Consider the following 24,625-nt stretch of genomic DNA (forward strand, 5'->3'; position numbering starts at 1 on the left):
GTAGATCAGCTATTTTTTTTAAATCGTGAAAATGTGTGCAAATCTTTGAATACATATATTTTTAAAGCGAACATTTTTAACTCAAATCTTTGCTTCTGGGGGTCCCTGGAACAAAATATTTTGATGGGGGTCGGCGGCCAAATACATATAATTTTGGGGGTCCTTGACATGAAAAAGATTGAGCACCACTGATATAGAAACAGACATTTTTCAGAATACTGTTGAGATTTAGGAGACATGTAGAATCGGCTTCAGGTCTCAATGGGTTAGTTAAAGCAGTGATTCTCAACCATTTTAATTTCAAGTACGGTAATCCCAGTTTGATATGCATTAGGCCACTGACCCCCATTTGTTCCATTTTGAATACTATTTTGTACACTCCGAGAGTTACTGACCTGCAACTCCTCAGAGCTTTATAGTACGACTATCACTCGCCAAAAATAATTGATTAAAAAAATAAAAAGTTTTGTTTAGGCGAGTGATGCTGGCGTAATGATGAAGCATAAATCGGGCTTTAGTCAGCAGTCAAGTGTAAAAAGTTGAGAACCACTGCTGTAGCACATGCCATTCTCCATGCTCTAAAGACATATAGGTAAAAACGTTAGTTATTACAGCTTGGCTCCAATGGTACAAAGAAACATGCCCAAGTCTTTTTTTTAACCACATGACCCATATATGCAGTAACTAACATAGGGAAACCTGGCATGTAATGTCCCAAAAGACTGAATATCCTCCAGGCTTTTTGACATTGATCTTATTCTGCTCATATCACACTTCCTTTAACCCATTTATCCAGGAACGCATCTACAAATGTCTTCTAAATCCTAACAGGTTTCTGAAAAACCTATATCAGTGGTTTTCAAACTTTTTCATGTCAAGGACCCCCAAAATTTAGCCGCGGACCCACCACCCCCCCCCCCCCTCAAAATATGTAGTTGCAGGGACCCCCCCAGAAGCAAAGATTTGAATTACGAAATGTTCGCTTAAAAATATATATATATTCAAAGATTTGCGCACATAAAAAATATTGCAGATCTACAAGCTCATAGCGCTGCACTCGGTGCCGCGATATGAGCTTGTATATCTGCTATTTTTGAATAGCCAAAGTACTGTATATATGGTTATAGCTAAAATCTAAAATGACACAGATACGTTCCTGCATTGAATGGACTAAATTCATTCTTAATTTCCAATTTTCCTAATTCTTGTGGCTAGGGAGCAGCATTCTCAATGTAAAAAAAAATTACAATTAGAAAATATATATTGTGGCAACACCACTACAACTCCAGAGAAAGAACAAATTAATGTTTTGTTGCCAGGCTGACAACATTCTAAATACAGGCTTTTACCCTCTTTGACAAGGCTAATGAGGTCAACCCAACAGAAGCACCGTGTCTTCCATTAAGGACTTCAAACACAAAGGGCGAACAAATCACTGCTGTGTTTCAGAGGCAAGAAAGTACAAACAAGAAAAGCCAGATTTTCAACACCGAGTGCAGTCATACAGCTGAAACTTCCTCAAAAAAAGGACAAGGAAATAAGTCATGGTGAGAGTATTAGTGACCACACAGGCTTGTATGCCAAGCCAGGAGAGGAAGACCCCAGCAATGGTGCAGGTGGGGTTAGTAAATGTTATAATAACACTTCAGACCACAGCTGGTCCACTCACATGAACGCTTTTTATACGGCAAAGAGCGCCGGCGCCGCACCCTCTCCTCTAGGTCAAAGTGCAAACAGAGAAATTGAACGCCGTGTCTCAGCTTACAAGATCACAACAAAACAGGAATTTCACATTCACGTCGACACAATCTTGGAAGAAAAAAGGCAGCATACGCACACATACGCACACATACACACACACACACACACACACACTGCAGTGGATCTAGGACTAGAGAGATCATTTGATTGAAAGGTGATTACGCACGGAGGTCACACCTGTAAGGAAATATGACGGTGCTTCAAAACTGAAAGTCAGGATGGCTTACCCAAGTCTGGCTTTAGCTCAGTAGGCGAGCAAACTTTCCGTGACATCCTGGCTGTAACAGAAACATACATTCCTATTCACAAATGCAAATGGCAATGTTAATTATTGACTGACAAATCACAGCTTCTTCAAATGACATTTTTTGTCTTTTTACTCAACAATCCAGATTCAAATGAGATACTGAAATCAGCAGGCACACATTGAGCTACTGCATCATGCTCAACAAACATTGGATAGTGATACACATGACATCTTTTTTGGCAATGTCCAAGAATAAGACTGGAATTTTTAATGCTGTAGTTCTAGGAACTTAAGCATATAAAATCGTTGCAGTTGTTGACAGCAGTTCTGGATAAAAGTGCCAGCTATATGTAAATACTGTAATGTAAATGCTAATCTAACGTTGCTTCTTTAGCCAGCCCTTGTCTGGGTGCGTTGCCCCAAAAAATGCCAAGTATATCCCATAAAAATGAGCGAGACACTGAGCAGTATCACACAGCCATGGAGCCTGTACTGTCAAACAAAAGCAGGAAAAAGTCAAGACGAAAAAAAATATTGTAGTTTACTTCTAGGTAGGGCAGTAAGAAGAAGAAAAACAACTGAAGCAAAGTAGGGTCAACAGAGGAAGCCCTGCAATCGAAAAACATGGCATCAAGGACAGCCTCTACGATTGAGAGAGAAAGTTCACTTCAGTCAAGGTTAGACATTAGTTTTGTGAGGAAATAAACAATGCAGATTTTCTATGCTTCAGTTCTGAATGATTAACAAAGTTTAAAAAATCTTTAATGCAATAGTGGCCTTTTTGCCATGGCATGCTCAAGCCATAGAACCAGCAGTGGTGTATCAAGGGCCCATGGTACTGTAATTGGAGGAGCTGTTTTGTGTATGTGATTGTGACTAGACTTTGTATACTTGGAGTTGGATCAGGATATAGCATAGGTTGACATTGTTTTTTACTTGCAAAGTAAAGAAAACAGGAAAACTCTGCTTCCGTTTCTTCTGAAAATAAACAGCTATCAACCTGAGTTTTATGGACAGTGGACATATATAAGTATTTTATCAGTGGCCTTTTCTTTTTTATATACATACATATATTGACAAATAGATACTTTAGTAATTGCGGTTCAAGCTTCATAGAAAATCTGCAACCTGTTGTACAAAAAGAAATGCAGTACTTCTATCATTCATGCATTTGGGAATAATCACTCCTGATCAATTTGATCAATCAAATACAGTACTTGACCCCAACACCTTTTGATTAGTAAACAAAGATCACATTGCTGGAATGCACTTCTTTGTTTCAGTGGCACAAGTTGCACAGCGTGATGCTCTATTAAGGCACTGCATGGTTAGACGACAGTCATTTAAGATAGAGAGAAACCGAGAAATCAGAGCGAGAGAGTACTTTCTGATCATACAGTACCAAAGTCATTGGCAACAGTCTTGGAGAAACGCCTGCTTTTGAACTTCACTGCAAAACGAGTGTAAAAATGACAATAGCACATGTCAGTCATCTGACATTTTTCAGCTCACAGAGATTTGTAGGATGCAGATATTCTTTGGCGAATACAGTACCCTTTTCAATGAACTTTTGCTGTTTGCGTTCATCATCTGAATTGCAGGGTGAGGTAGATCCTACGTGGCAAGTAAGTAACAGTGTAAGCGGAATGAACCATACAACAGTTGCCTTGTATAAAGTAGGTAAAACTGGAGGTTTACCTGAAGTTGGTGATTTGCATCGATCCTCTGAGGTGTTGGAGCCGTCATTAGAGTCGCAGATTGCTGTGGGGAGGAGGCACAACTTTTATAAACAAACACAAGCTGTGTCCAAAAATATTCACTCATTCACTACTCCCTTTATAGGAGTTCTATGTAGTGAAGTATATAGTGAACTCATAGGCCCCAATAAAAAAAAAACTTGGGCCGACCTTAAAGGGTATTTAAAAAAAAAAAGTTTGGTCATTTTATCGTCTACTCAGGCTTTTGTGGGCCCCCAGACAGTTTTTAAGTAGTTTGATTCAGTACATATTTGCTATTCATTTTATCAGACACGCCCCCTTCCTATACAAACTCATTGTAACTTCAAACTCCATTTTTAACATGTTAGATTGATCATTCTGGTGACTCATCCTGCCCTCCTAATACGTGAGGGGGCCGTGTTCTTTCGATTACTTTTTTCATTAATCTAATTAAAAATATATATTGTATTTAATTGTTTTCATTTTCCCCAAAATATATAAAAAAAATCATTTAAAAAGTAATTGAAAAAAACACGGTCTCCACTCTCCTCACGTATTAGAAGGACAATGTCAGTCACCAGAACCAAGGACGGGTGTTTTAGATGAATCTATCATGGTTAAAATAGAGTTTGAAGTTACAATGGGTTTGTATAGGAAGGGGGCGTGTCTGATAAAATGAATATCAAATATCTAAATACTGAATCAAGCAACTTAAAAACTGTCCGGGGTGCTCCCAAAAGCCTAGACGATTAAGTAGTAGTAGACGATTAAAATGACCCAAATTTGTTTTGAAAAGTGAAATATCGCTTTTACATCATTGTTGTCGCACAATTAAAATGTGCCAAATAGACTTTCTTTCAGCGCTTTGCATAATGGTTTATATAGGGTTTGCGAACGTGACCATTGGTTGTAACCCACTTTTCACGATGCATTGTGGGATAAGATGAGTCCACTATATACGTACGGTATAGGCCTGATAATTATCACTATACATTTGGACACCACTACAAAATGCCATAATCGATATATAGTACAGTGCACTATATAGTGAGTAAGGAGTGATTTCGGACACATTGTGACTGTCACGCAGTTTATACAAAGGGATGTTCTTACAAACACTTTCTACAACTATGGCAGTCTCTACAGCTTGTGTGGCGAGTACAATTTGAGTCATTCTTTATGCCAACGAAAGCACAATCAACCACATAGCAAATACGTTTCCACTCGAGTTAAAAAGTAAATATCTGTTGACCCAAGGTATCTCAGCTGTTTGTATAGTCAAGAAACTACACAGAAACACTGTATGCAGCAGGCAGAGTTAATATTAGCTTATTTGTAAGCAGGTTGCTGATAGAAATGTCATTGCCGGTACTTAGCTAGTTGTTCACATGATGTATTTTTTCTGTATTCATCACAGACACATAGTATATAAATATGATCTGATGCGAGAGAAAAGAGAATAGACAAAAATGGAGGACTTAAAAGAACAGATTATGGTATTGAGATGAAGGAAAAGAAAGACTCACTTAAGCGAGAAGAGCGTAGTTTTTTCACAGACTCAGTATACAAGTTAGAAAGGCTGGACATGCAAGACGTCACAGTTGGAATGTCTTTACGAAATCATAGAGAGAGACCAACAGTCAAATAAGGTCAACAAGAGAACAGGGAAAACGTAAGTGCATATACAAAAATCCAGATTGTTATTTTAAGAGTAACACTCAGGATTTCAGAAAGAAGCAGAGGATCTCAGTGGCCAGCAGCTGGACTACCAATCCAAACAACTGATTCAAAGAATATTTTTGAAATGTCAGACATTGCCGTTATCCTTTGTGTAGCTTAATAACTGCTATTCTTTGCACAACAAAAAGTGTTGAATACAGCTCCAGGCCACTGTGAGTCTAAGATGAATGAACACGAAGACAAAGCGAGAATGATTGCATGATGAGGCGCAGAGTGAAAAACACAACACACAATATGACATGACATAAAACAACATGGCTTGACACAAGCAAATAAGCAAAGCTCAATTGCACGTTGTTATGACTTGAGAAAGTGACCAAAAAGGGAGATTAAAAACATGCACTGTAGTGCCAAATAGTGCCAACAAGTACACAGCTCACTAAAGCGGGATTTATACTTAAACATGGCCGATCTACAAGCTCACAAACCATCACAGCGTGACACGTTCTGAACGTGTAGATGTGCCCTTAACTAGCATGCTCTGGTGTCTTTTCACTGTCCAAATGAACAGATGGAGAATCTGTCAGTGACGCCCCCTCTTGAGGGGGAGGAGCTACTGCTGTTGGGGTGGGGCCCAAGTTGCAAAAGCCAAGCTGGCTGCCAAGTGTCACACCTGGCTTCACAGATCGCCCGCGACGGACCTAGACAGCTGACACCATTCAGATGACAATATTAATCTCTTACCCGACGTGAAGAAATGCTCAATTAATAAAAACTAAATAAAGCAATAGACAGTGGCAGCCAGTCCAGGATGGGAGACGTCATGGTCGGAAAGGAGAGGCCTTATAGAATCGAGAAAGACAGACGGCAGCAGTGAAAAAGTGAGATTGAAATGCTCACCTCCGGAGGGCTGTCGTGATTTGCGCGGAGAACAAGGCTGCCTCTGGTAGGGATCAGAGGGACTGTACAACTCTGTTGTGCCCATGTTCAGCAGCAATGTTTTTTGGAGGTAGTCCACCACAGCCAGACCGTAACTGTTGCCAAACACCACACTGTAACACAAGAGAGAGGTGGTATTTGTTTGTCTCATTCTAGCCTTGTGTTGTCTCATACACAGTAAAATTATGTATTCATTTAACTAGTTATAAAGGCATAAAATAACATTGAGAATTGTTCGGTGTACTCTCAAATGCTACTTTGAGACTACTAAGGCTACAGTTAGTTTGTCTGGATAAGAAGCTCAGCTACACTCTACTGCACTGATATAATCAAATCAAGCAGGATTTTTTTCCCCGACAGTATGACTATGGCCTCTGGCTACAAAGAACAGACAGAGAGAAGTGAGGACAGAGAGGGAGAGAAAGGAGTGAGTGAGTGAGTGAGTGAGTGAGTGAGTGAGTGAGTGTGACACTTACAGGCCGTAGGAGGAGTTGATAGCTAGGCTGGTGATCTGCTGTGGTGGCTCCCCACTCACCCAGACCAGCTGGATCACTAAGTCCACCTGGTAGCCCGGAGACTGCTTCAGCGGGGAGCTCCTCACCCTGCAGGAAAAAAACAAATTGTCCGCAACAATATGCAAAGATTATGTCGCAAGCTGTTGAAAGTAGTTTGTAGCTTGTTCTCCATGTTGTGCTCCTCATCTTATAACGGTGCGCTACACACTGATTGCCTCAAAAAACAAAGCCTATCACTGCTCTCACTTCTCAACAGATGTTGGAATAGTGGTGAATGGAATCCTTAAATTATTTACCCCCTGACATTCCTAGTTAGCTACTGGTAGTTAAACACCCTTTAGGACAGAAAGAGCAGTGATTTTCAGAAACTGCAGTCCTTAAATTTGTTCTGACTAAAATTTGTGTAATCTGTCCCAGGCATTACATGACCATGTAATGTGTTTGAAGAATGGATGCTCTAATTGAAGTCAAACTCCTAACCCTGGCAGTGTCAAAGCCATGCTCTATCCACAAATAACTTACTTTCTACTTTCTTACTTAATGACTTAATTTCTAAACATTTGTGAGTTTTAAAAGTATCAACTGTTTTCAAGACGTGACAACTACTACTTGTGGATGGAATTCTCAGTTCCTTAATCATGCTGTCCAGAATTATTACATCCAGGGAGTAAAAAACAATGCAGATATTCATCACACAAGTCTGAACCATTCAACATCACGTAACAAGCATGACAGTATAAAAACATCCATACTGAAGGCATGGCATGTTGTCACGGGGTCCATCAGAGTTGGTGCTGCCTGTGGAAGGCTGGGTGGGAGGCTCAGTCTCCAGAGGACTGGAGGAGGCTCCTCCTGGGGCAGGCAGGGTGGGGGTCTGCTCTCCTCCTGTTGGGTCTGGAGACTCCTCCACATCACTCAGTTCACTCTGCATACGCACCTCTAGTAGCTATGAAAGAAGTTTCAGACAGAGGATTCAGACAAATCTATCTTTACTGCACCACATTGTACCAAAGATGTGTGGGCATGAAGAGAACTTGAACCTAAGCCTTGCAGGAAGAAACAAAAACAGATACTCCTGAATAGTGTAGTTGTCAGTCTACCTCTGTCTACCATTCTCTCCTCTCAATTTTCCTGTCTCAATTAAGAAAAGCAGCAGCAGAGCCTAGTCAACTCTAAGGTGGTAATGGAAGTTTTTTTCACATCCCTTAGGAAACTTCATCCTGATTGGTTCAGTGACTGTATGGGTCATAGACATATAAAGGTAGACGCCTCCTCTGGCTCTGAAGCGTATGTATGGCGGGCGCGCTTCCGCTTCCCAAGTTTCCTTGGGGGGGCAGCTGGAAATTTCCGCATGCGTCACAGAATGGGGCGTTCAGTAGGCCAATGAGAGGCACGTGGGGGTGGGACAACTAGATTCTGACAAGTCCCGGAAAAGACGCACTGTGATTGGCCAGTGCCCGTCCCACCCCTGGAAATATGGCGGCCACCATACCAAGCACGTCGCTCCAATGAACTGCAGAGGCCAATGAGGTATCTAGGTTTCTATATCTGTGGTATGGGTACCTGCACAGCTTCAGTGGTCACTTCCTGCTTGCTGAACCTATAGACAATGACGTGGGCAGAGACTCCGGCAACACAGAGCATCCTGCTCTCAGGGCACCAGGAGAGAGTCTGGATGGCAAACGGGTCCTCTTCTACTATGTCTGTGCTCGGCTTCTCCTCCTTGCCGCGAGCCTTTTCAAACACCTTGGCAGTCTTCAGCTTGTAAAGTACTTGAAGCATTACTGCATGAATACAGAAGTAAGAGAGTGATTATCACAGAGATTATTAAAATGGGACTGGCCACTGTTTTGAGGTTTGGTACAGACATCATTTTACACACCAAGCGTCATGCAAATAAATGAAACTAAATTGCACAAACTACTGAGTGAAACGCTTTATCTAATTATATCGTTGACAGATTATTGATCTCCATCTTAAATTAGTAGGGGTGATATTACTCGCATCGTATTGCCTTATGGTTGCCGGGACACACAGGGGAAAACAGTAACCAGCCTGTAGCCGTCTATCTAGTCGTCATTCCATAATAGGATATCGCAAAAGACAATATCAAATCCCTTCATACTATTGGTTATTTTGATCATTGTGTACATATCGCTGACGAAACGTAAATTCGCTCAATCAATATGCAAGGTAACATTGACTAGATATAGGTTTGAGAAATAAATATGATGCGCAAATAATTCGCACCAATAAATCGCCCCTGGTGTGTGAAGGGCTTAAAAGGACCATGCAAGTCAAATTTTGACTTCTAGCCATTAGAATGTATTGCCTGTCTTCAACAAATTTGTGAACTGTATACCTCAGCATAAATTTTAAATTCAATTACTGCCATTCTTGTTTCACCCTTTCAAAAATCAGTGTGACTCTAACACAGCCATTGGATATAAATACGCCTAGAAATATATTTCCTTAAAAGTGCACATTTAAGCTTGAAGAGGGCTTCCACCATCTGTAACGTTTATTAACATGGACAAAACAAACAAACATGATCTAAACAATTATGCAATTTGGGGGAAGAAAATTGGTTTATGTAAACTATGTGGCCGATGTTGACAATGGTCAATGTAGTAAACGCTGGTATGGTCTCTTAAATCTTATCAAGATACTCACATGCAGAAGCATCCCAAAATTTGATTGACCCATCAGCATGTCTATGGTCATGTTTATAGTTGAGGGGAAAAAAGGAAAACTCCTGGTTAGCACACAAGATAGCTTCCATGTACTGTATACTATACAATAAGAGATTTCCCAAGCTTTAGGTCTAAACTCACCCTGTGATGATGATCTCTGGGTAGCTCAGTGTGCCTTGACCCCAGTTTCCGCCACTCATAGGCCATTCCTATGGACAGCAGAACACAACACATTAGGTTTTATGCTACAGAGTTGCACTGAATTCACACCAGCAGTGGTATGCCACTTCCGCTTTCTGAGAAAGCGGCGAGGTTCAATGCATGCATTGAATCCTATGGCAAGGAGCTGCCACAGCTTTCACCGCTGCGGCAAAGTTAAGAAAACTTCAACTTTTTCACTGCCACTGTGCGGCAAGACAGAAGCGCACACTGTGGTCTTAAACAGGCGTGGACTAGGCATAGTGTACACTCTAAACAGACTACTGTATGGAAAGTACAGAATAATGATAAAAGTTTTAAACATCAGTTGTTTAAGATTGAGCAACTGTATGGCCTATTTCTTACCTAAAAGAGTATAGACTGTTCATAAACAAGCTACCACAGATTAGCAACAAGTGTCTGTACTTCTCCCTGCCTGTGAGCTGTCCTGACGGGCACACCTGTTCTGGCTTGAGCCGCCTGGAGCAGTGGAGCTCTCGCTGGACCACAACTCACTTATTTACGAGGGTGTCACTCATACCTCTGGCACGCCCATTTAGCGGAATCCCGCACTGCGGAAATTCGCTCACCTCTGCTGGTGTGAATTCAGCATTAGGCAGCACTTCCATTCAAAAGCAGTGCTTCAAATGTAAATACAAAATTGCTAAGGAGTTGAAAAAGGAATATTAGGGATGGAGATCTTGCAGGTCTTTTCACAGATGAGAGGTTGCTTTATTTTTGTATATCGTTGCTGTCCGGCAGAAACCAGCTAACTCCATTTTTCCGCTTTTGCATTTTTTTCCCCATTAATCAGTGCTATTGAACACCCTTTACGTCTGTGTGTTGATTAAAAAAATATTGAACCAATGAAAAGCATTAAAAAGCGCTTCTGACAAAAAACTCCATTGGATCCTCAAACTTTCTGCTAAAACAGCCACCAAACGGGGGTGGAGTTAGCTGGTTTTGCTGACTCCAGGCTACACCCCCTTTTGACCTCCAACCTCATTGTGAGCTTTGAGGTCCATTTAGCTGTTCTTATCAATGATGAACAAAACCTCCTAACTCCACTTTTTGTTTTGTTTTTGTAATTTCCAACATTTTTGGAGTTAGCTGGTTTCTGCCAGACAGCAGAGATATGCTTGTTGAAAAACCTAAAAAGCCCTGAAGTAACGACAGCATTTATATAGAGTATTTGTGTTCCATCCTTACTATGGGCCTACCTTCTTACTGTAACCTTGTCTCTTTTGCCGGCAGCCAACAGAGTAAAGTGCAGGAATCAGTTCCGCGGGGCAGTCAGCAAAGTATTCACAGCAGGTTACTGGTGATTCATGGATGGTTATAGGATATGGATTCTCAAACATTGGGTACCTGTCAATACAACAATGGCATTACAATCAAGCTGGCAATGTTATGAATATGTTTTCGTATAACCATTGTTTTTCAGTATGAATGGGAATTTCAACTATAGCAAGACTAGACTAATCTATATGGCTAAAGTTTACTCAGATAGACAACAACAACAATACTTTATAATTACAAAATAATTGTATGACCACATATTCACCCAATCTGTCCGAGATCGATTACAACTAAATCCTTGTCAAGCAGGACTACGACAGCATAAGGCTCCTGGAAATCTGGTAAAACAGCAGAAAAAACAATATATTAAAATGGATCTTTGTACATAAGTCCCCTAATACACACCAAAAAGAAATCTGGAGCCATGCATGGGAACGTACCATTGGGATATGGGGTTTCACACAGCGTTAGGAAGTCGACAATTGGGAAGTCCATCTCCAGTACTGTAGTACTCTTTCCATGCATCACTGTCAGACAGGATCTCCTGCCGACTGTGTCGTAAGACAGACCGCCAGACAGGACCATGAATGCGTCTCTGTACACAAGAAACACAAATAGACAGACACACACATGCAGAGAGATCAAACATGTACAATAGATACACAAAAGGCCCACAGACAGACACACACATACCTGTACACTTTAATACCGTAGTTAACATTTTTAGTACTGTTTGTTGTGATGTTGTCAAGGAAGTGTAGATTTAATCAGGACTAAGTGGCTATACAGCAGAGGGACAACTACTGAAAGTTTTACTTTTGCAGCTTCTGGGGGGTGTCAGGGCCTACTTCAAAAATACATCTGTGATGGATATTCATGCCAACTTAACTCCAAAGACAAACCGGCACTAAACCCTTCCCTGTAACACAGTATCTCAACAAAGTTCCTCCTAGATAATGCAATAAGACATGTAATAGTTAAATGTTAGCTATGGATTCATCCATATCTGAAAATTCCATACCAATTCCTCTCAGCATACAGTAAGTAAATGCATCTGTAGCTACCTGTTCTAGTTGCACACATGCACACCAACCAATGTTGCTAGTTTTGTGAATGTAGAGTATTTACTTCTCAATTGTTAACGGTTTTTGAAATCACTATTATTGGTATAATTGTTAATAACTAAGTCATCATCAACATCAATTTATTTTAGTGATAGAACGAGCCCAGAAATAATGTAAAAAATGAATAAATAAAATATTGTTATGTACTGTAAAGCTACTGTACAACAAATGCATGCTATCTTGACAGAACAACCAGAAAAGCTACTTTCGGTATAGGACATGGAGAGTGTACAAATATAACCAAATGGTTACATTTGTACAATCTCAAGAGTTAAAATAACACTGAGGATTTTACTGTGTACAGTCAGTTTTCACACAGGATGGGTGGGAATTCACAACATGTCAGCTCTTAGCAGTACACTTAAGAATTAGAGAAGTCTCCCTTCCTCAGTTTCCCCTGATGAAGACCACTGGTTGGTCTAAGCGTTGTACTAGTTTGCACATTTAAATTTATTCAGAGAAGCAGCTAACTGTGCGGACTTCTTTTATTCTTATATGTTCATTTGCTGTCCTGCACAGTGACCAACATGGATGTGCATAATAATTTCCTTTGAACCAGCTCTGCACACTTACCCAGCCCTGGTGGTTTTATACTCCACTTTGAGGATAGGCTTGCATGGTTCTGGCTTCTTTCCATCCTTAGGTTGCTTTCCTGGTGGAAGTAACACAGTATAGATACTCAAATTAAGACGAAGATGCATAGAAGTACACAAGGACATTGATATTCAGATTCAATAGCTAATCGCAGTGGTTCAGAACATTATTCTGCGAACAAACCTGTGAACTTTGGGGCGAAAGAGTGAAATTAATATATTGTTCCTCTATTAAATTGTACTTGTTCCTGATCCTGTCAGAAAATGTGCTGATCAACCAAGCTTTCTAAGCATTTGTTCTGTGCGTTTGTGAAAAAGACGAGAGAGGACATTAGGTACACAGCCTATCCAGTCTCCAATACAGTAATAAATGACACAATCAGACAGCCAGACAATGTTACCCACATTAACCCTGGCATCCATCCCTTCCATCCCTATTTTGGGGACAATATCAAAAACTTGAAGAGCAAAAAAAGGAAAAGAAAATAGCTGATCTACAAGCTCAGGTTGTAAATTGGCTATTTCTATTACATGATGTACAACAAAGTGTATAGGGCTAAAGTTATTAATAAAGCTAATGCAATGAGCACTACAGAAGACCTACATGAGAACATGTGTACAACATGAGTAGTTTTTATTATTTATTTTAAATCATATTAATTAAAAATATAAAACAGCCCTCCCAGTAAAATGTATGCATTGCTAGTTATAAAAAACAAAATGTACACAAACACGAAGCGGACCCATATGGTACAGTACATATGCTGTCCATATGTCACACACATGGCTATATCATCTGACCAATGTGCATGTTTGCCAATGTGATGATTCATGTCTGTTGTATTAACATGCACATTTAAATGTACTAATGAGGGGGAAAACACTGGTGTCATTACAGGATAAAACATTGCTTCTCCAAATTAGTAATAATGATCACAACATCTGGCCAATTAATTGGGATTAATATTGTAGCCAAAACTGTGCAGTTGCAGTGTGTAGGTCTGTGTGTAGGTGTGCATGTATGAACACAATAGATCTTACCATGTGGTGTGATGGTCTGTGCAGGCTTGGCAGGGGCTCGTATATTCCATGTGGTCAGAGTGCCATCAGAGTGGCTGCACGTAAATTGCTTACCCTCATGATGCCAGGCTACGGAGTGGATTGCCTGATAGAAACACGGACAAACACATGACTGAGATAACAGGAATACGCTTACATTTTTCTCCCCTATGTACTACCCAATTTTGTTGTTATGCCAATCACCCCATACTAACTGCTAACCACTTGTCTCCTCTGATATACATGGAGTTGCCAGCCGATTCCGTTCACCTGAGGAGTTTCACTGGAGGGTGTATGTGGATGAACACGCCAACACTCGCAATTCTGCTCCCCAGTGAACACGCAACCCAGACAAACTGTGGGAGTTGCTAGAGCAGCGACAGAGAGTAGCAACTGCCAGCTTCCCACAAACAAACAAATGGACAATTGTGTTCGCGAAGGACTCAGACCTCAGTCTCCACGGTGGTGGGCAGGAACTTTACCCATGCGATATTAGGATGCCCCTGATTAGAATATTCAATAATTGTGTCCTATAATTGTATCCTTATAACTTAAATTGGAAGGATTCAGCGTAAATATAGCATCCACATTGCAGAGATAATGATGAGAAAACCCCCTGGACGACCTGGCGTCCAAATATGACCTGAAAGCAAAGGAAATATGCCTTACCTCATCATGATTGTAGCGGTAGTCAGCCTTTTTACACTTCAAGTCCCACAACACCACAATCCCGCACTCAAATCCAATCAGGATCTGGAATAACAAGCGAAGTGGGCAGAGCTCCAATGATTGCCATACAGACCGCATACTGCACATAGTAGTATATCGTCGCTATCAGGCAGAAACCTTGTATCTCCATATTTAATCTTTATCAGTTTTTTCATACATTAATGCCACTTCGTAGTGGTACATCAGTGTCCACAACAGTGTCCACTGAAGTAGTGAACATAGCATATACAAGCTCAATACGCATCACATTGCGATGTTGTGAGCTTGTAGATCTGTTACTATTTTTGAAATCTTTTGAAAAATGTATAAAGACCGAAGCCTATAATGACGTGCCCAAAATAGAGACACCAGGTTGAAAGTGGTTAAGTGGGTCAGTGGGTTTTGATGCTTTCATTGTATTACATGGCTATTATTTCATTTTCGGGGGAAAAAAACATTTTCAAAAGGGTCAAGAAATGTAATTCAAAATGTCAAAATCAACCATTTTGACCGCTCTGGCACATTAGTGTTAAACAGAAATGTCATTTTTAGGTCAGGATACCAATTTTATCCAATCAGTACAGCGAACTCATATAGAATACAAGATAAACAAGTGAAATTTTAAGGGATTAAACAAATAAATGAGCAGACAACATTTTTACTGGAATACAAACTGATGTGGTATTTCTGGGGTTCTCTCTCCTGACTGGATGAAATTAATTGTAACCCACCTGAAAATGTATTTTCTGTTTACTAAAGAGCTGGAGAGACAGGGATACCCTGGTTACAGAAAAACAGCACAATCTCAGTTCTAGATTACAAACTGATGTCACTACTAGTATGTTTTAGTGTACTGCTGCGAGGTACCTTTCCCTCATCCATGGGGTTATCACTGATGTGAACAACAGGCCCAGGGTGTGTCTTGGTGGATCTGTGAGGTTTTACAGGAGGGAAGGAGGGAGAGAGGGAGAGAGAATGACAAATTGGTGCAACAGTTAATCGAACAATTTAATCAATTAGAAAGAAATAATCAATTAGAGTAAAATAGTCACAAATTCACAGGTGAAAGTTACGGAAGTACATATGGAGTGTGATACTGTATGAATGTAAGCTTATCATAACACATGTACATGTCTTATAAAATACAGTAGTATAGATGGACTGTTAAGTCCAACAGGGCTGCAACAGTTAATCAGACTAATCGATTTAGCTGATTATTACAAAATCAATAAGACTTTTTTCACCTCCATTTGTTGATGTATAAATAAATAAAAATGCACCTCCTGATTAGTCGATTAATTGAAAAAAAAACATCAATAGAATAATCACTAAGAAAATAATCGATAGTTGCAGCCCTAGAATGAAATAAAATACATTTAGTCTAGAATTGCTCAGTAAATTTGAGATGGAGACAGGTACATAAAAAAAAAGAAAAATGGTTAAAAAAAGAAAGTCACAGAAAAGAACACAGTGGCTAAATTCAAAGAGCAGACCAGCTGAGAGAGAGAAAGAGTGTACAGTAAAATCCTCAGAGTGTACAATTTAACCAAATGGCCAAGTAAGGTTCCATTTGTACACTTGAGAGATAAATAAAATGAACGACAGGAGATTTGAACAGGAAGACAGCTTGAGAAAGAGGGTCGAATGAGGGTCTGTGCGAGATTACAGCAGCGGCAGCGGCGTGTGGAGAGACAGTGTTGCCTTGACAACAGAGAGCGAGAAGGGGCACCGGGAGGAGGTCTAGTCTAACTGCAGTGTCACCACCGAATGTGGCCTGGCGCCAGTAAGATAGTGATCTCATTATTACTGCTGCAGATGAGTCTATATGGTCTAATCAACAATGATGTAGTGAATAAAGTTGTTGGGAAAATGTATATACTGAGGTGTATGAAAACGTTAACGTTAAAAATTAGAGAAGTCTCCCTTCCTCAGTTTCCCCTGAGGAAGACCTCAGGTATATACATCAGTATAGGATTTATTCAAATTGTATTTTCTTTAAAAGGTCGTATTATCTCATCTGGCAAATTGCAAATTCAGAAATGAGCGAGGCATTTGATTTAATGTTTAGGTTTGTGGATTTGGTTTTGAGTCTGTTGGTTGGGCTAGAGCTCTGTGTGGAAAAAGTTAGTCAACCAGTGCCACAAACTGCATAAACTTGATGCTGGAATATTTTGTGTTAAAAAATAGACACAAACAACAAAATAAGCATCAAATAGCACACCGAAATAAGTACAAAGTAAAATCCATAGTGTTAATCCATTTGTTACCAAATTTGAGTGTACAAATGTAGTCAAATGGACCCTTACGGCAGTGGATCTCAAACTTTTTCAGGTCAAAGACCACCAAATGTATTTCACCACGGACGGACCCCCATCCGAAAATATTATTGCCAGGGATCGCCATACAATATCTGTTCTTAAAATATTTCAGAAGCATTACACATTTAATGTTTTTTTTCTACAAGCGTCGCATCACGATGCTTTGTGAGTTTGTGGATCAGCTATTCAAATAGCCGATGTATATAGCGTTTAAACGGTTAAACTGATTTTGATGCTATATTAAACCAAGGGGCCAGCCTGACATATTTACAATGAGGCCGATATGGAAGAGAGACAGTTCATATGAATGGCCTGTAGGTGGCCTGCAGGTGTCAGAAAGAATATTCTCTCATTGTAAGCGGATGGGTTTTTGACAAACTTTAGACTACTAGATTTTCTTACCTTAATAAAGATTTTCATAAATACTATATGCTTCCAGTCGCTAGTTTAAAGTCTCCTTTCAATCATCATGATATGCGTTTTACTAAATTATGGTCCCATTTATTCTAAAATTGACGATAAAGTAGGCTATGCTCCAGGAGGGGCGGGATGATTTGATTGACAACCTACACAACCAATAGCATTCATTCCCCGCCCCCGCTGTTGATTGACAAGCTACCCAACCAATAGCATTCTTTGGGGATTGTTTTCCAGTTCCCTGGTAACATGTCTGGTGACCCGCCCCCGCTTAGGTCACATGCATACCGTTTGATAGCCGACGTGCTCGATTGTATATATTAAAGATGGCTGATTGCACACAGCCAAACAATAGGCTTCATTTTCGGTCTGTAGAAAGCAGAGGTGTGGCTTTGTCCATCTCTTTTATACAGTCTATGTATTAAACACATTTTGCTGGGGACCCCCTGGAACCCCCTCAAGGACCCCTGGGGTCCCTGGACCCCACTTTGAGAACCACTGCCTTACAGGTCCATTTGGTTACATTTGTACACTCTGAGTTAAATTAACACTCAGGATTCTACACTTTAGCTTTTTCTACAACAGTCTACAATTTACATCCCTACAATCAGACAGGGAAAAGCATTTCTCATCTCCAGCGTCTCTATCTGAAGCATTAATCTGAGTTGGCACCGTACTTCAGCACCATGACACTGCCAGGCCTAAGATCTAAGACAGCAATTTATCACATGCCAGCCGCAACCTCACCGCAAGGCAAAGGTATTTTACAGTATTTCCAATTTTAGTTCCTAGTATTATGTTTTACCATTACACAGCATCTGATGAAATAATCCCTTGTATTATTTAAGGTCAGCACCTATTGTACCGGTCCAGGACACCAAGGGGTAACTTGGATGGCATAAAGCAGTGGTTCCAAAACTTTTTAACTTGAGACCCAAAAGAGAAGTTTGATGTCTCCCTGGGCCCCAAACTTGAGAAAAAAAGCCTAGATCTGCTATTTTCACAATTTATTAAAAGAAATAATAATAATGTATGAAGTTCTTTTATATTTGTTTTTAAAAGATTTACTTACGACACATAAAAAACATTGTTTGGGAACCACTGATATAGAGCATGTCATTGGGCATTATCAAGCACATCCTCCAACCTCCAAAAGTACATTCTGGTGTCACAGAACCACCCATCACCACATACACTATGGGAATTTAATTATATGTATTCATCTCCGTTAACCGGACACTGATGGCATTATATAGGCCAAAGCTCACATTAGGAGCAGAAGGCACAGGATTGCACATTCCTTTGTCCTTTACAACTTCCTGGTTTATTTTCCGGTTTTTCCACTTCAACCACATAGACATGGGTGAGCGAAAGAGAGAGGGGGGCAAAAAAATAAGATAAAAACTTGGGAGAGACTCACAGTTCGATGGCTTTGTTCCACATGATGACGTAGCCTGAGAGAGTGAAGGACTCCACGTTGACAATGTGGATGTTTCCTCGTTCTGTGCCAATGTAAAGCCATTTACTCTGGAATGGCAGATGGAGGCACGTGATCCTGCAAAGACCAGAGATCAGTGTCCGTCACAACAAGCCAGTCTTGTCATTAGCTCATGATCTCATCATTCCTGTCCCTGATCATCACAAGTGGTGAATGACAACGGTTTTCTACTCGAAAATCGCTGCTTTGGGTCTACTAGCTGAGCAGGCCAGTAGAGTGGAATACAGTAGTCATAAACACAACATATGCCATTTGGTGAATGCTTTTATCCAAAGCGCATTTGAGCACCATGAGTGTATATTATTTTTAGCACGGTGCTCCCAGTGGGAGACAAACCCCCGACAATAAAAGAGCAGCAACGTTCTACCCATTGAGCTCTGCAGGACCACAAAGAGGCATTAATAGAGGATTCGTCTATCATCTTTTTTTAGATAAAAAACTAAAAGCAGGATTTAAAAGATTACTTAGTTAACAATATCAATGTGTCACATGCATGCATATTTCTAGACACATTTTGGAGATTTGCTGTTGGTGATGGAGCGCAAATTAACAAGATATTTTCAGACAATTAACAGTTATAAAGCTGGTGTTTGTCCAGCTTTGCCATGGCTGCCTCCAATTGACCATATTCACACAGAGGCCATTTTGTGGGTGGGAAACCCCACACCTTCGGTGTGGTTTTAAACGTTTAGATGATACTCTTATCCACAGAGAGCAGGTGTCTTTCTCAAGGACACATTGACAGGATACATGGCTGTTAGGCAAACCCTGTGAGCTTTTGGTTACTTCTTTCTAACTGCTAGGTCATCCTGCCACCATACCCTTTCTGCTTATGTCAAGGTGACACATTGCATTTCAGTTGTGCACTGTGTGTGACCTAATGACAATAAACATACACAAACAGCAATGTTAACAACTATAACTCAAGGCATGCATGTGGACGTCCAGAAGGGCGCAGGGGTAAAGTTACTGCCCAGTGTTCCCACCAACATGGAGACTTCGGTTTGAATCCTCCAAGGTGCTTCAAGCTTGGCCAGGTGTTCCAAATAACAAAATTGACCATGTTAGTGGGTGGGAAGCCGGGTGGGTGGGCGATCATTGTCGCTGTGTTTAGCAACTGGTTGGTCATAGTATGTTCCTCCACATGCATTAAGTCCTCCTGGTGAAACTCCTCATTGCCAGGGGATTAGATGTCACATGTTATCGTAGGAGACACATGCTCCTCAACACCCTCCCCAAGACCAAACATTAGGGGTCAGCTGTGACGGGGACTACATGGGAATTGACTGACCAAAATCAAATTATAAAAAATCTACTGCTCTTGTGACTTTTCTCAGTCTCCTCACCTGCCTCATACACTTCACCCCCATTAAAGATTGAACAGACAGCGCCAGATTTATTGGAACAACCAAAATGGATGATGTGGACAGCCAACGTAACCAGGTTTTTGTTGGAAAATGTTCTGCCAGTATTGAGGGTAGAGGCCATTCCCATCTGCCAAAGCAGTGTCAGACATTTTCAGTTGATGCTGCAGTAAACAGAGATGACCTCTGCATGTTTTAGTGGCTTTTAAAAGTTTCCACGATTCTAGAAGTCCCTTTGCAATTTTTATTACACATGTAAAGACCCCTGAACGTGGCTTTCAATCAATTTTACTTGATAGATTAATATTCAGACATGGGCTGTACTTGAGAGCAGAGCACATATGTTCGTTCAGAAGTACAGTTACAGGGCTGTCCTGTACAGAGCTATACAATTATGGAAGAATCCTCCAGCATACATCTGGGATGTTAATTGTGAGACATCTTTCAAGTAGTACCTGAAACCATACTTCAATGAATAAGACTTAGGCATATGTCGTCCAATTTGTCTTGTCATGTGAGCTGCTCATATAATTTACTGGGCTCATCAATGAGTGTTGTTGGTGTCATTGGCAATTTGGCATTTTGTAATTGATTCAATTTGTTTTGACATGTAATTCAAGGTTGTAATCTGACTTTTCATGTACTGTCATTATAAAATGTGGACCCCAAGAAGTGTTGCTACTGAGTTGTCAGCTAATGGGGATCCTTAAATAAACAGATGTTATCTTTTATGAACCCTTCTATTACCTCTCCCTGTTGAACTTGAGAGAATGCAAGATGGCTGGAAGCTTTTGCCTCAGGTTCCACAGGTGGACACTGTCATCAGCTAAGGCACTCACCAATGCCCCCTGGGGGTACAATTTGAAAAGGGAAATAATTTCATTCACTTTATCACTGTATAAATGAAACATACTGTGGCATGACTGTGGGGGTTTGTGTTATGCAAGAGGAACATGAGCACCAAACAAAAGACCATTACAGAGACCTCCAGGTCACAAAAATAACATTACTGTTTAATCAATCTGTTCACTAAAAGCTCATTTCACACAGCAAGAGCAGATTCATGGCCTATAAACATTGAAGAAGCACTGCTAAGTAGTGGTAAGTAGTGGTACTAGCAAGAAAGAAGGACATGGACGGATAGATGGAAGGAAGGAAAGATTTAAGTACAGAAGGAAATAACGAAGGAAGAAAGGAAAGCATAAGGAACAAAGGAAGGAAGGACAGAAGTACAGAAGGAGGAAATGGTGGATTGTTGAAAGAATGGATGATGGGCAGATGGGTACACTGGACAGAGGGACGAGTGGTAAGGTGAATGGATGGACAAACGAACAATGTGTTTGCAGGCAGGCTAGGGCTGCATGGGAATGAGGCATGCAGACCAATGACAAACAGAGGATGACACCAAACCTCGTTAATGAGGAACTGGAGCTGGATGACAGCAGCACCACTCTCATGCTGGCAGTAGCACTCCACACCGGCGCGGCCAAAGCTGAAGTTCACCACAGTCAAGGAACAGAGGAGAGGTAAATACAGCAATAGATCTGAATCCAGCGATACACCAGATAAAAAATACAAGAGGTAAAAGGTTGTGCATTGTTGTTGGGTCATCATATCAAACAAAATCTAGGCCTATTCAATTTATAAAAGAACAAATGGTTGTTGTTGGGGTTTTTTTTTTCAGCCTACGACTGCATGGAAGCAGACATTTGGTGGCAACTTGGCCAAAAGATGAAAGAAAAAACCTACTAATAACCTGCCTTCCTCATTTATTAATATCAGTCGTGATTTATATAATATTAGTCTTGTCTCTTGGCTAAGCCACATCTATCCAGCCATCCATTTGACTCTAAAGTACAGGTAATTTAGCTGCCTGCTAAATTTGTCTGTGCAAAAACAATCCGGCCAACTATTAGGGCTACAGTCTACATTGGAGAACACCACATAGAAATAATAATGCACAGCGGCTAAAGATAACTAGGTAGATGGCACTATCTTTATCATGCTTGGAATAAACGTTACTGTATAACCAGCAAAGTGGGAGAAGCTATAGAAAAGAACAAGAAACGAGTACCAGCTGATTCATTCAGCTGACAATAGTCATGCCTTTTACCACAATATGAACATGTTTTGTGCTCTCCAAAAAAGGTTGAAAGTTATATCAACAACAACAAGACAACATCATGTGGTGGTTCCAAGAAGGACATCTTGGAATCAGAAGGTTTCCGGTTAGATCCCCGGCTACTCCTGGCCACGTGTCAATGTGTCCTTGAGAAACACACTTAACCCCTAACTGCTGCCGATGAGCTTGTTGTTGTCATCAGAATGGAGCCCCCGCTACCGGCTCCTTGAGGAGTGGTAGGCAACAGGCGGCCCGTGGGCCAGAACTGTCCCGCCAGCGATAATATCCGGCCCGACAAATTATTTTGTAAATAATTTACAATAGCTGACTGACAGTCCCGGTAGGATATGGACAGCAATAGCTTTGAATTGATAAAATCAGGTATGATGAACAAATAGTTCTATTTCGATTCTTTGAATGTTATGTTTTCACTGTCAACTTTCCTCTTGAAACTTTTGGAAGAAAAACTTCTCACGTTTAAAAAACAAAACAAAGCTGTGTTTCAAATGCCTTAAATGATACATTGTTTCTGTCCGTTCTAAAAGACCTTGAACCATGAAAGAGCTCTTGTTGGAAAAGGAGTATGACTCTCCGTCTCCAGATAAAATGTTCTTTTGAAACATTTTGATGTCAATATCCTTTAAGTGAAACATTCAAGGATGACGCCTGCACAAAAAGGATTACATAAGTATTTCCTTGTGCACTGTAGCATTTAATTCCACATGCTTTTCTATCAATTGTTATACCACATCTTTATGTAGTAACTTTTATAACAATACAGTTAAGTTCTGTTATAAATTCTGATTCTGATTCTGATTCTGATTCTTAAGTACGTTTGCCGACCTTACTAGGCTGTCCTGCTACTTAGATCCAACCCGACTGAAGTGGTTTAAACCAGGGCTCCAAACCGGTTCGAGGGACAAAAATGAAAACCGGAAACAAACTGTATTTTACTAGGAGCAGTATCTCAACAGCCTGTACTCAAATTTCCAATGAAATAGACAGAGTTATGTAGGCCAAGTCATGCATGGCAAACAAAGGCATCAGGAAGAGAACATAAAGACAAACAGAAACAGAATTCCCCAGCTCAGGGAATGTCCAGTTGTCTCCAGTGTTATGTTAAAGCCGACACAAATGTAATGACATGTCTGAACAAAGGATTAATAAAAGATATGTACAAACCGGATTAACAAATATCTCTTAACAGGATTACCAAAGCTACACTCAAACAATCCCACAGTGCCTTAAACAAACTAAGGTGGGGTCTTTCAGCACAGGCTCATGATTGAGCATCCTTCTGTGGAAGGACAGACACAAACACAAACACAGACATACTATAAAGACCTAAACACTGGCGCCAGCCACATGCCATTGGCAACTGACATCACTTTCACCGCTGACCTTTACTAACTACCTACAGGGCCGGATTTATAGGAGTTGAGGCCCCTGGGCTAGAGTAATGTTTGAGGCACGCACAGGGGGGGCTTCGGGTTTTTGTTACTTTAATCCGGTAGGGTTACTTTACAATTTTATCATAACAATAATTTATTTTTATTTTTTATTTTTTTGTGGCCCCCCCAGTTGGGGGCCCCTGGGCTGCAGCTACCCTAGCCCAACGGTAAGTCCGGCCCTGCCTACCTAGCTCGAGCTTCTGGCTCTGCCAAGTTCTGCACAACATTTGTCGTAATTATTGATGTGTATTGAGCATCCATTCAACCACAGTGATGCTGGGATTCATTAATGGTGTGACTAAGTTGTCTTACATTAAAAAGGAATAGAGGAGCAGTCAAATCAGGAAAATGTGTAATGTGTCAACTAAGTTGCCGTCCGCTGTCCACTGTCCAGTGGTTTGTTTGTGGTGTTAAAGCCTGATTCATACTTAGTTCAGTCGTGTGGCTGTGTCACACACGTAAAATAGCGGATCTACAAGCTGACACGTCGCAGCACACACCGAGTAGTAACATTAAAGTAGCATTTGCATTTAGCTTATTTAACAACAGTTAAAATAGACACGTACAACAGAATATATACAATATTTGAGAAATGCAATTCAAGCGGAGAATCAAAACCATGAGAGGTTCCCAGAACTCATCCCATAAGAAATAGAAAGGAAAATGAATATGACTATGTCATAAATTAATGAAAATGTTAATTAAGTGGTATTGACACTGAGAACTATGTCGTCCGTTTATATTTCATTGACACAAGTTAATGTCCATTTACTCCCGCTGTATTATGTTACTGTACAGTACACCAACCAGACACCAACTCACAAATTCCTACAAACTGTAAATGTTCCTGGTGTTTACAATGTCTCTACCACAATGTACTGTAGGTAGGCTAATGGTTGTTTGTCTGGGTGCTTTAGGCTA

At 40.5% G+C, this 24,625-nt stretch overlaps 1 protein-coding gene across 8 annotated transcripts in view; it reads right to left on the bottom strand.

Annotated features, from left to right (window-relative positions):
• Positions 1 to 24,625, bottom strand: part of stxbp5b (syntaxin binding protein 5b (tomosyn)) — a 38,944-nt gene that overhangs the window by 8,851 nt on the left and 5,468 nt on the right. The window contains exons 3-23 of one of the 8 annotated variants that reach the window (XM_084045421.1): positions 21,542 to 21,623; positions 20,879 to 20,979; positions 18,690 to 18,824; positions 15,402 to 15,465; positions 14,496 to 14,579; positions 13,809 to 13,932; positions 12,748 to 12,826; positions 11,491 to 11,645; positions 11,316 to 11,388; positions 10,972 to 11,119; positions 9,695 to 9,762; positions 9,534 to 9,574; positions 8,424 to 8,644; positions 7,613 to 7,806; positions 6,822 to 6,947; positions 6,307 to 6,458; positions 3,707 to 3,769; positions 3,563 to 3,622; positions 3,411 to 3,458; positions 1,989 to 2,039; positions 1,670 to 1,717 (exon numbers count right to left, since the gene is read on the bottom strand). In XM_084045421.1, the coding sequence (XP_083901547.1) occupies positions 1,670 to 1,717; positions 1,989 to 2,039; positions 3,411 to 3,458; positions 3,563 to 3,622; positions 3,707 to 3,769; positions 6,307 to 6,458; positions 6,822 to 6,947; positions 7,613 to 7,806; positions 8,424 to 8,644; positions 9,534 to 9,574; positions 9,695 to 9,762; positions 10,972 to 11,119; positions 11,316 to 11,388; positions 11,491 to 11,645; positions 12,748 to 12,826; positions 13,809 to 13,932; positions 14,496 to 14,579; positions 15,402 to 15,465; positions 18,690 to 18,824; positions 20,879 to 20,979; positions 21,542 to 21,623 (2,117 nt within the window). Of the gene's footprint in view, positions 1 to 1,669; positions 1,718 to 1,988; positions 2,061 to 3,410; positions 3,459 to 3,562; positions 3,623 to 3,706; positions 3,770 to 6,306; positions 6,459 to 6,821; positions 6,948 to 7,612; positions 7,807 to 8,423; positions 8,645 to 9,533; positions 9,575 to 9,694; positions 9,763 to 10,971; positions 11,120 to 11,315; positions 11,389 to 11,490; positions 11,646 to 12,747; positions 12,827 to 13,808; positions 13,933 to 14,495; positions 14,580 to 15,401; positions 15,466 to 18,689; positions 18,825 to 20,878; positions 20,980 to 21,541; positions 21,624 to 24,625 lie in introns of all 8 variants that reach the window. The other 7 variants (XM_084045420.1, XM_084045424.1, XM_084045423.1 and 4 more) reach the window with 7 other exon arrangements.

The sequence above is a fragment of the Gymnoscopelus microlampas genome (genome assembly GCF_963454915.1).
Source record: "Gymnoscopelus microlampas genome assembly, chromosome: 20".
In the NCBI taxonomy this organism is placed as follows: domain Eukaryota; kingdom Metazoa; phylum Chordata; class Actinopteri; order Myctophiformes; family Myctophidae; genus Gymnoscopelus; species Gymnoscopelus microlampas.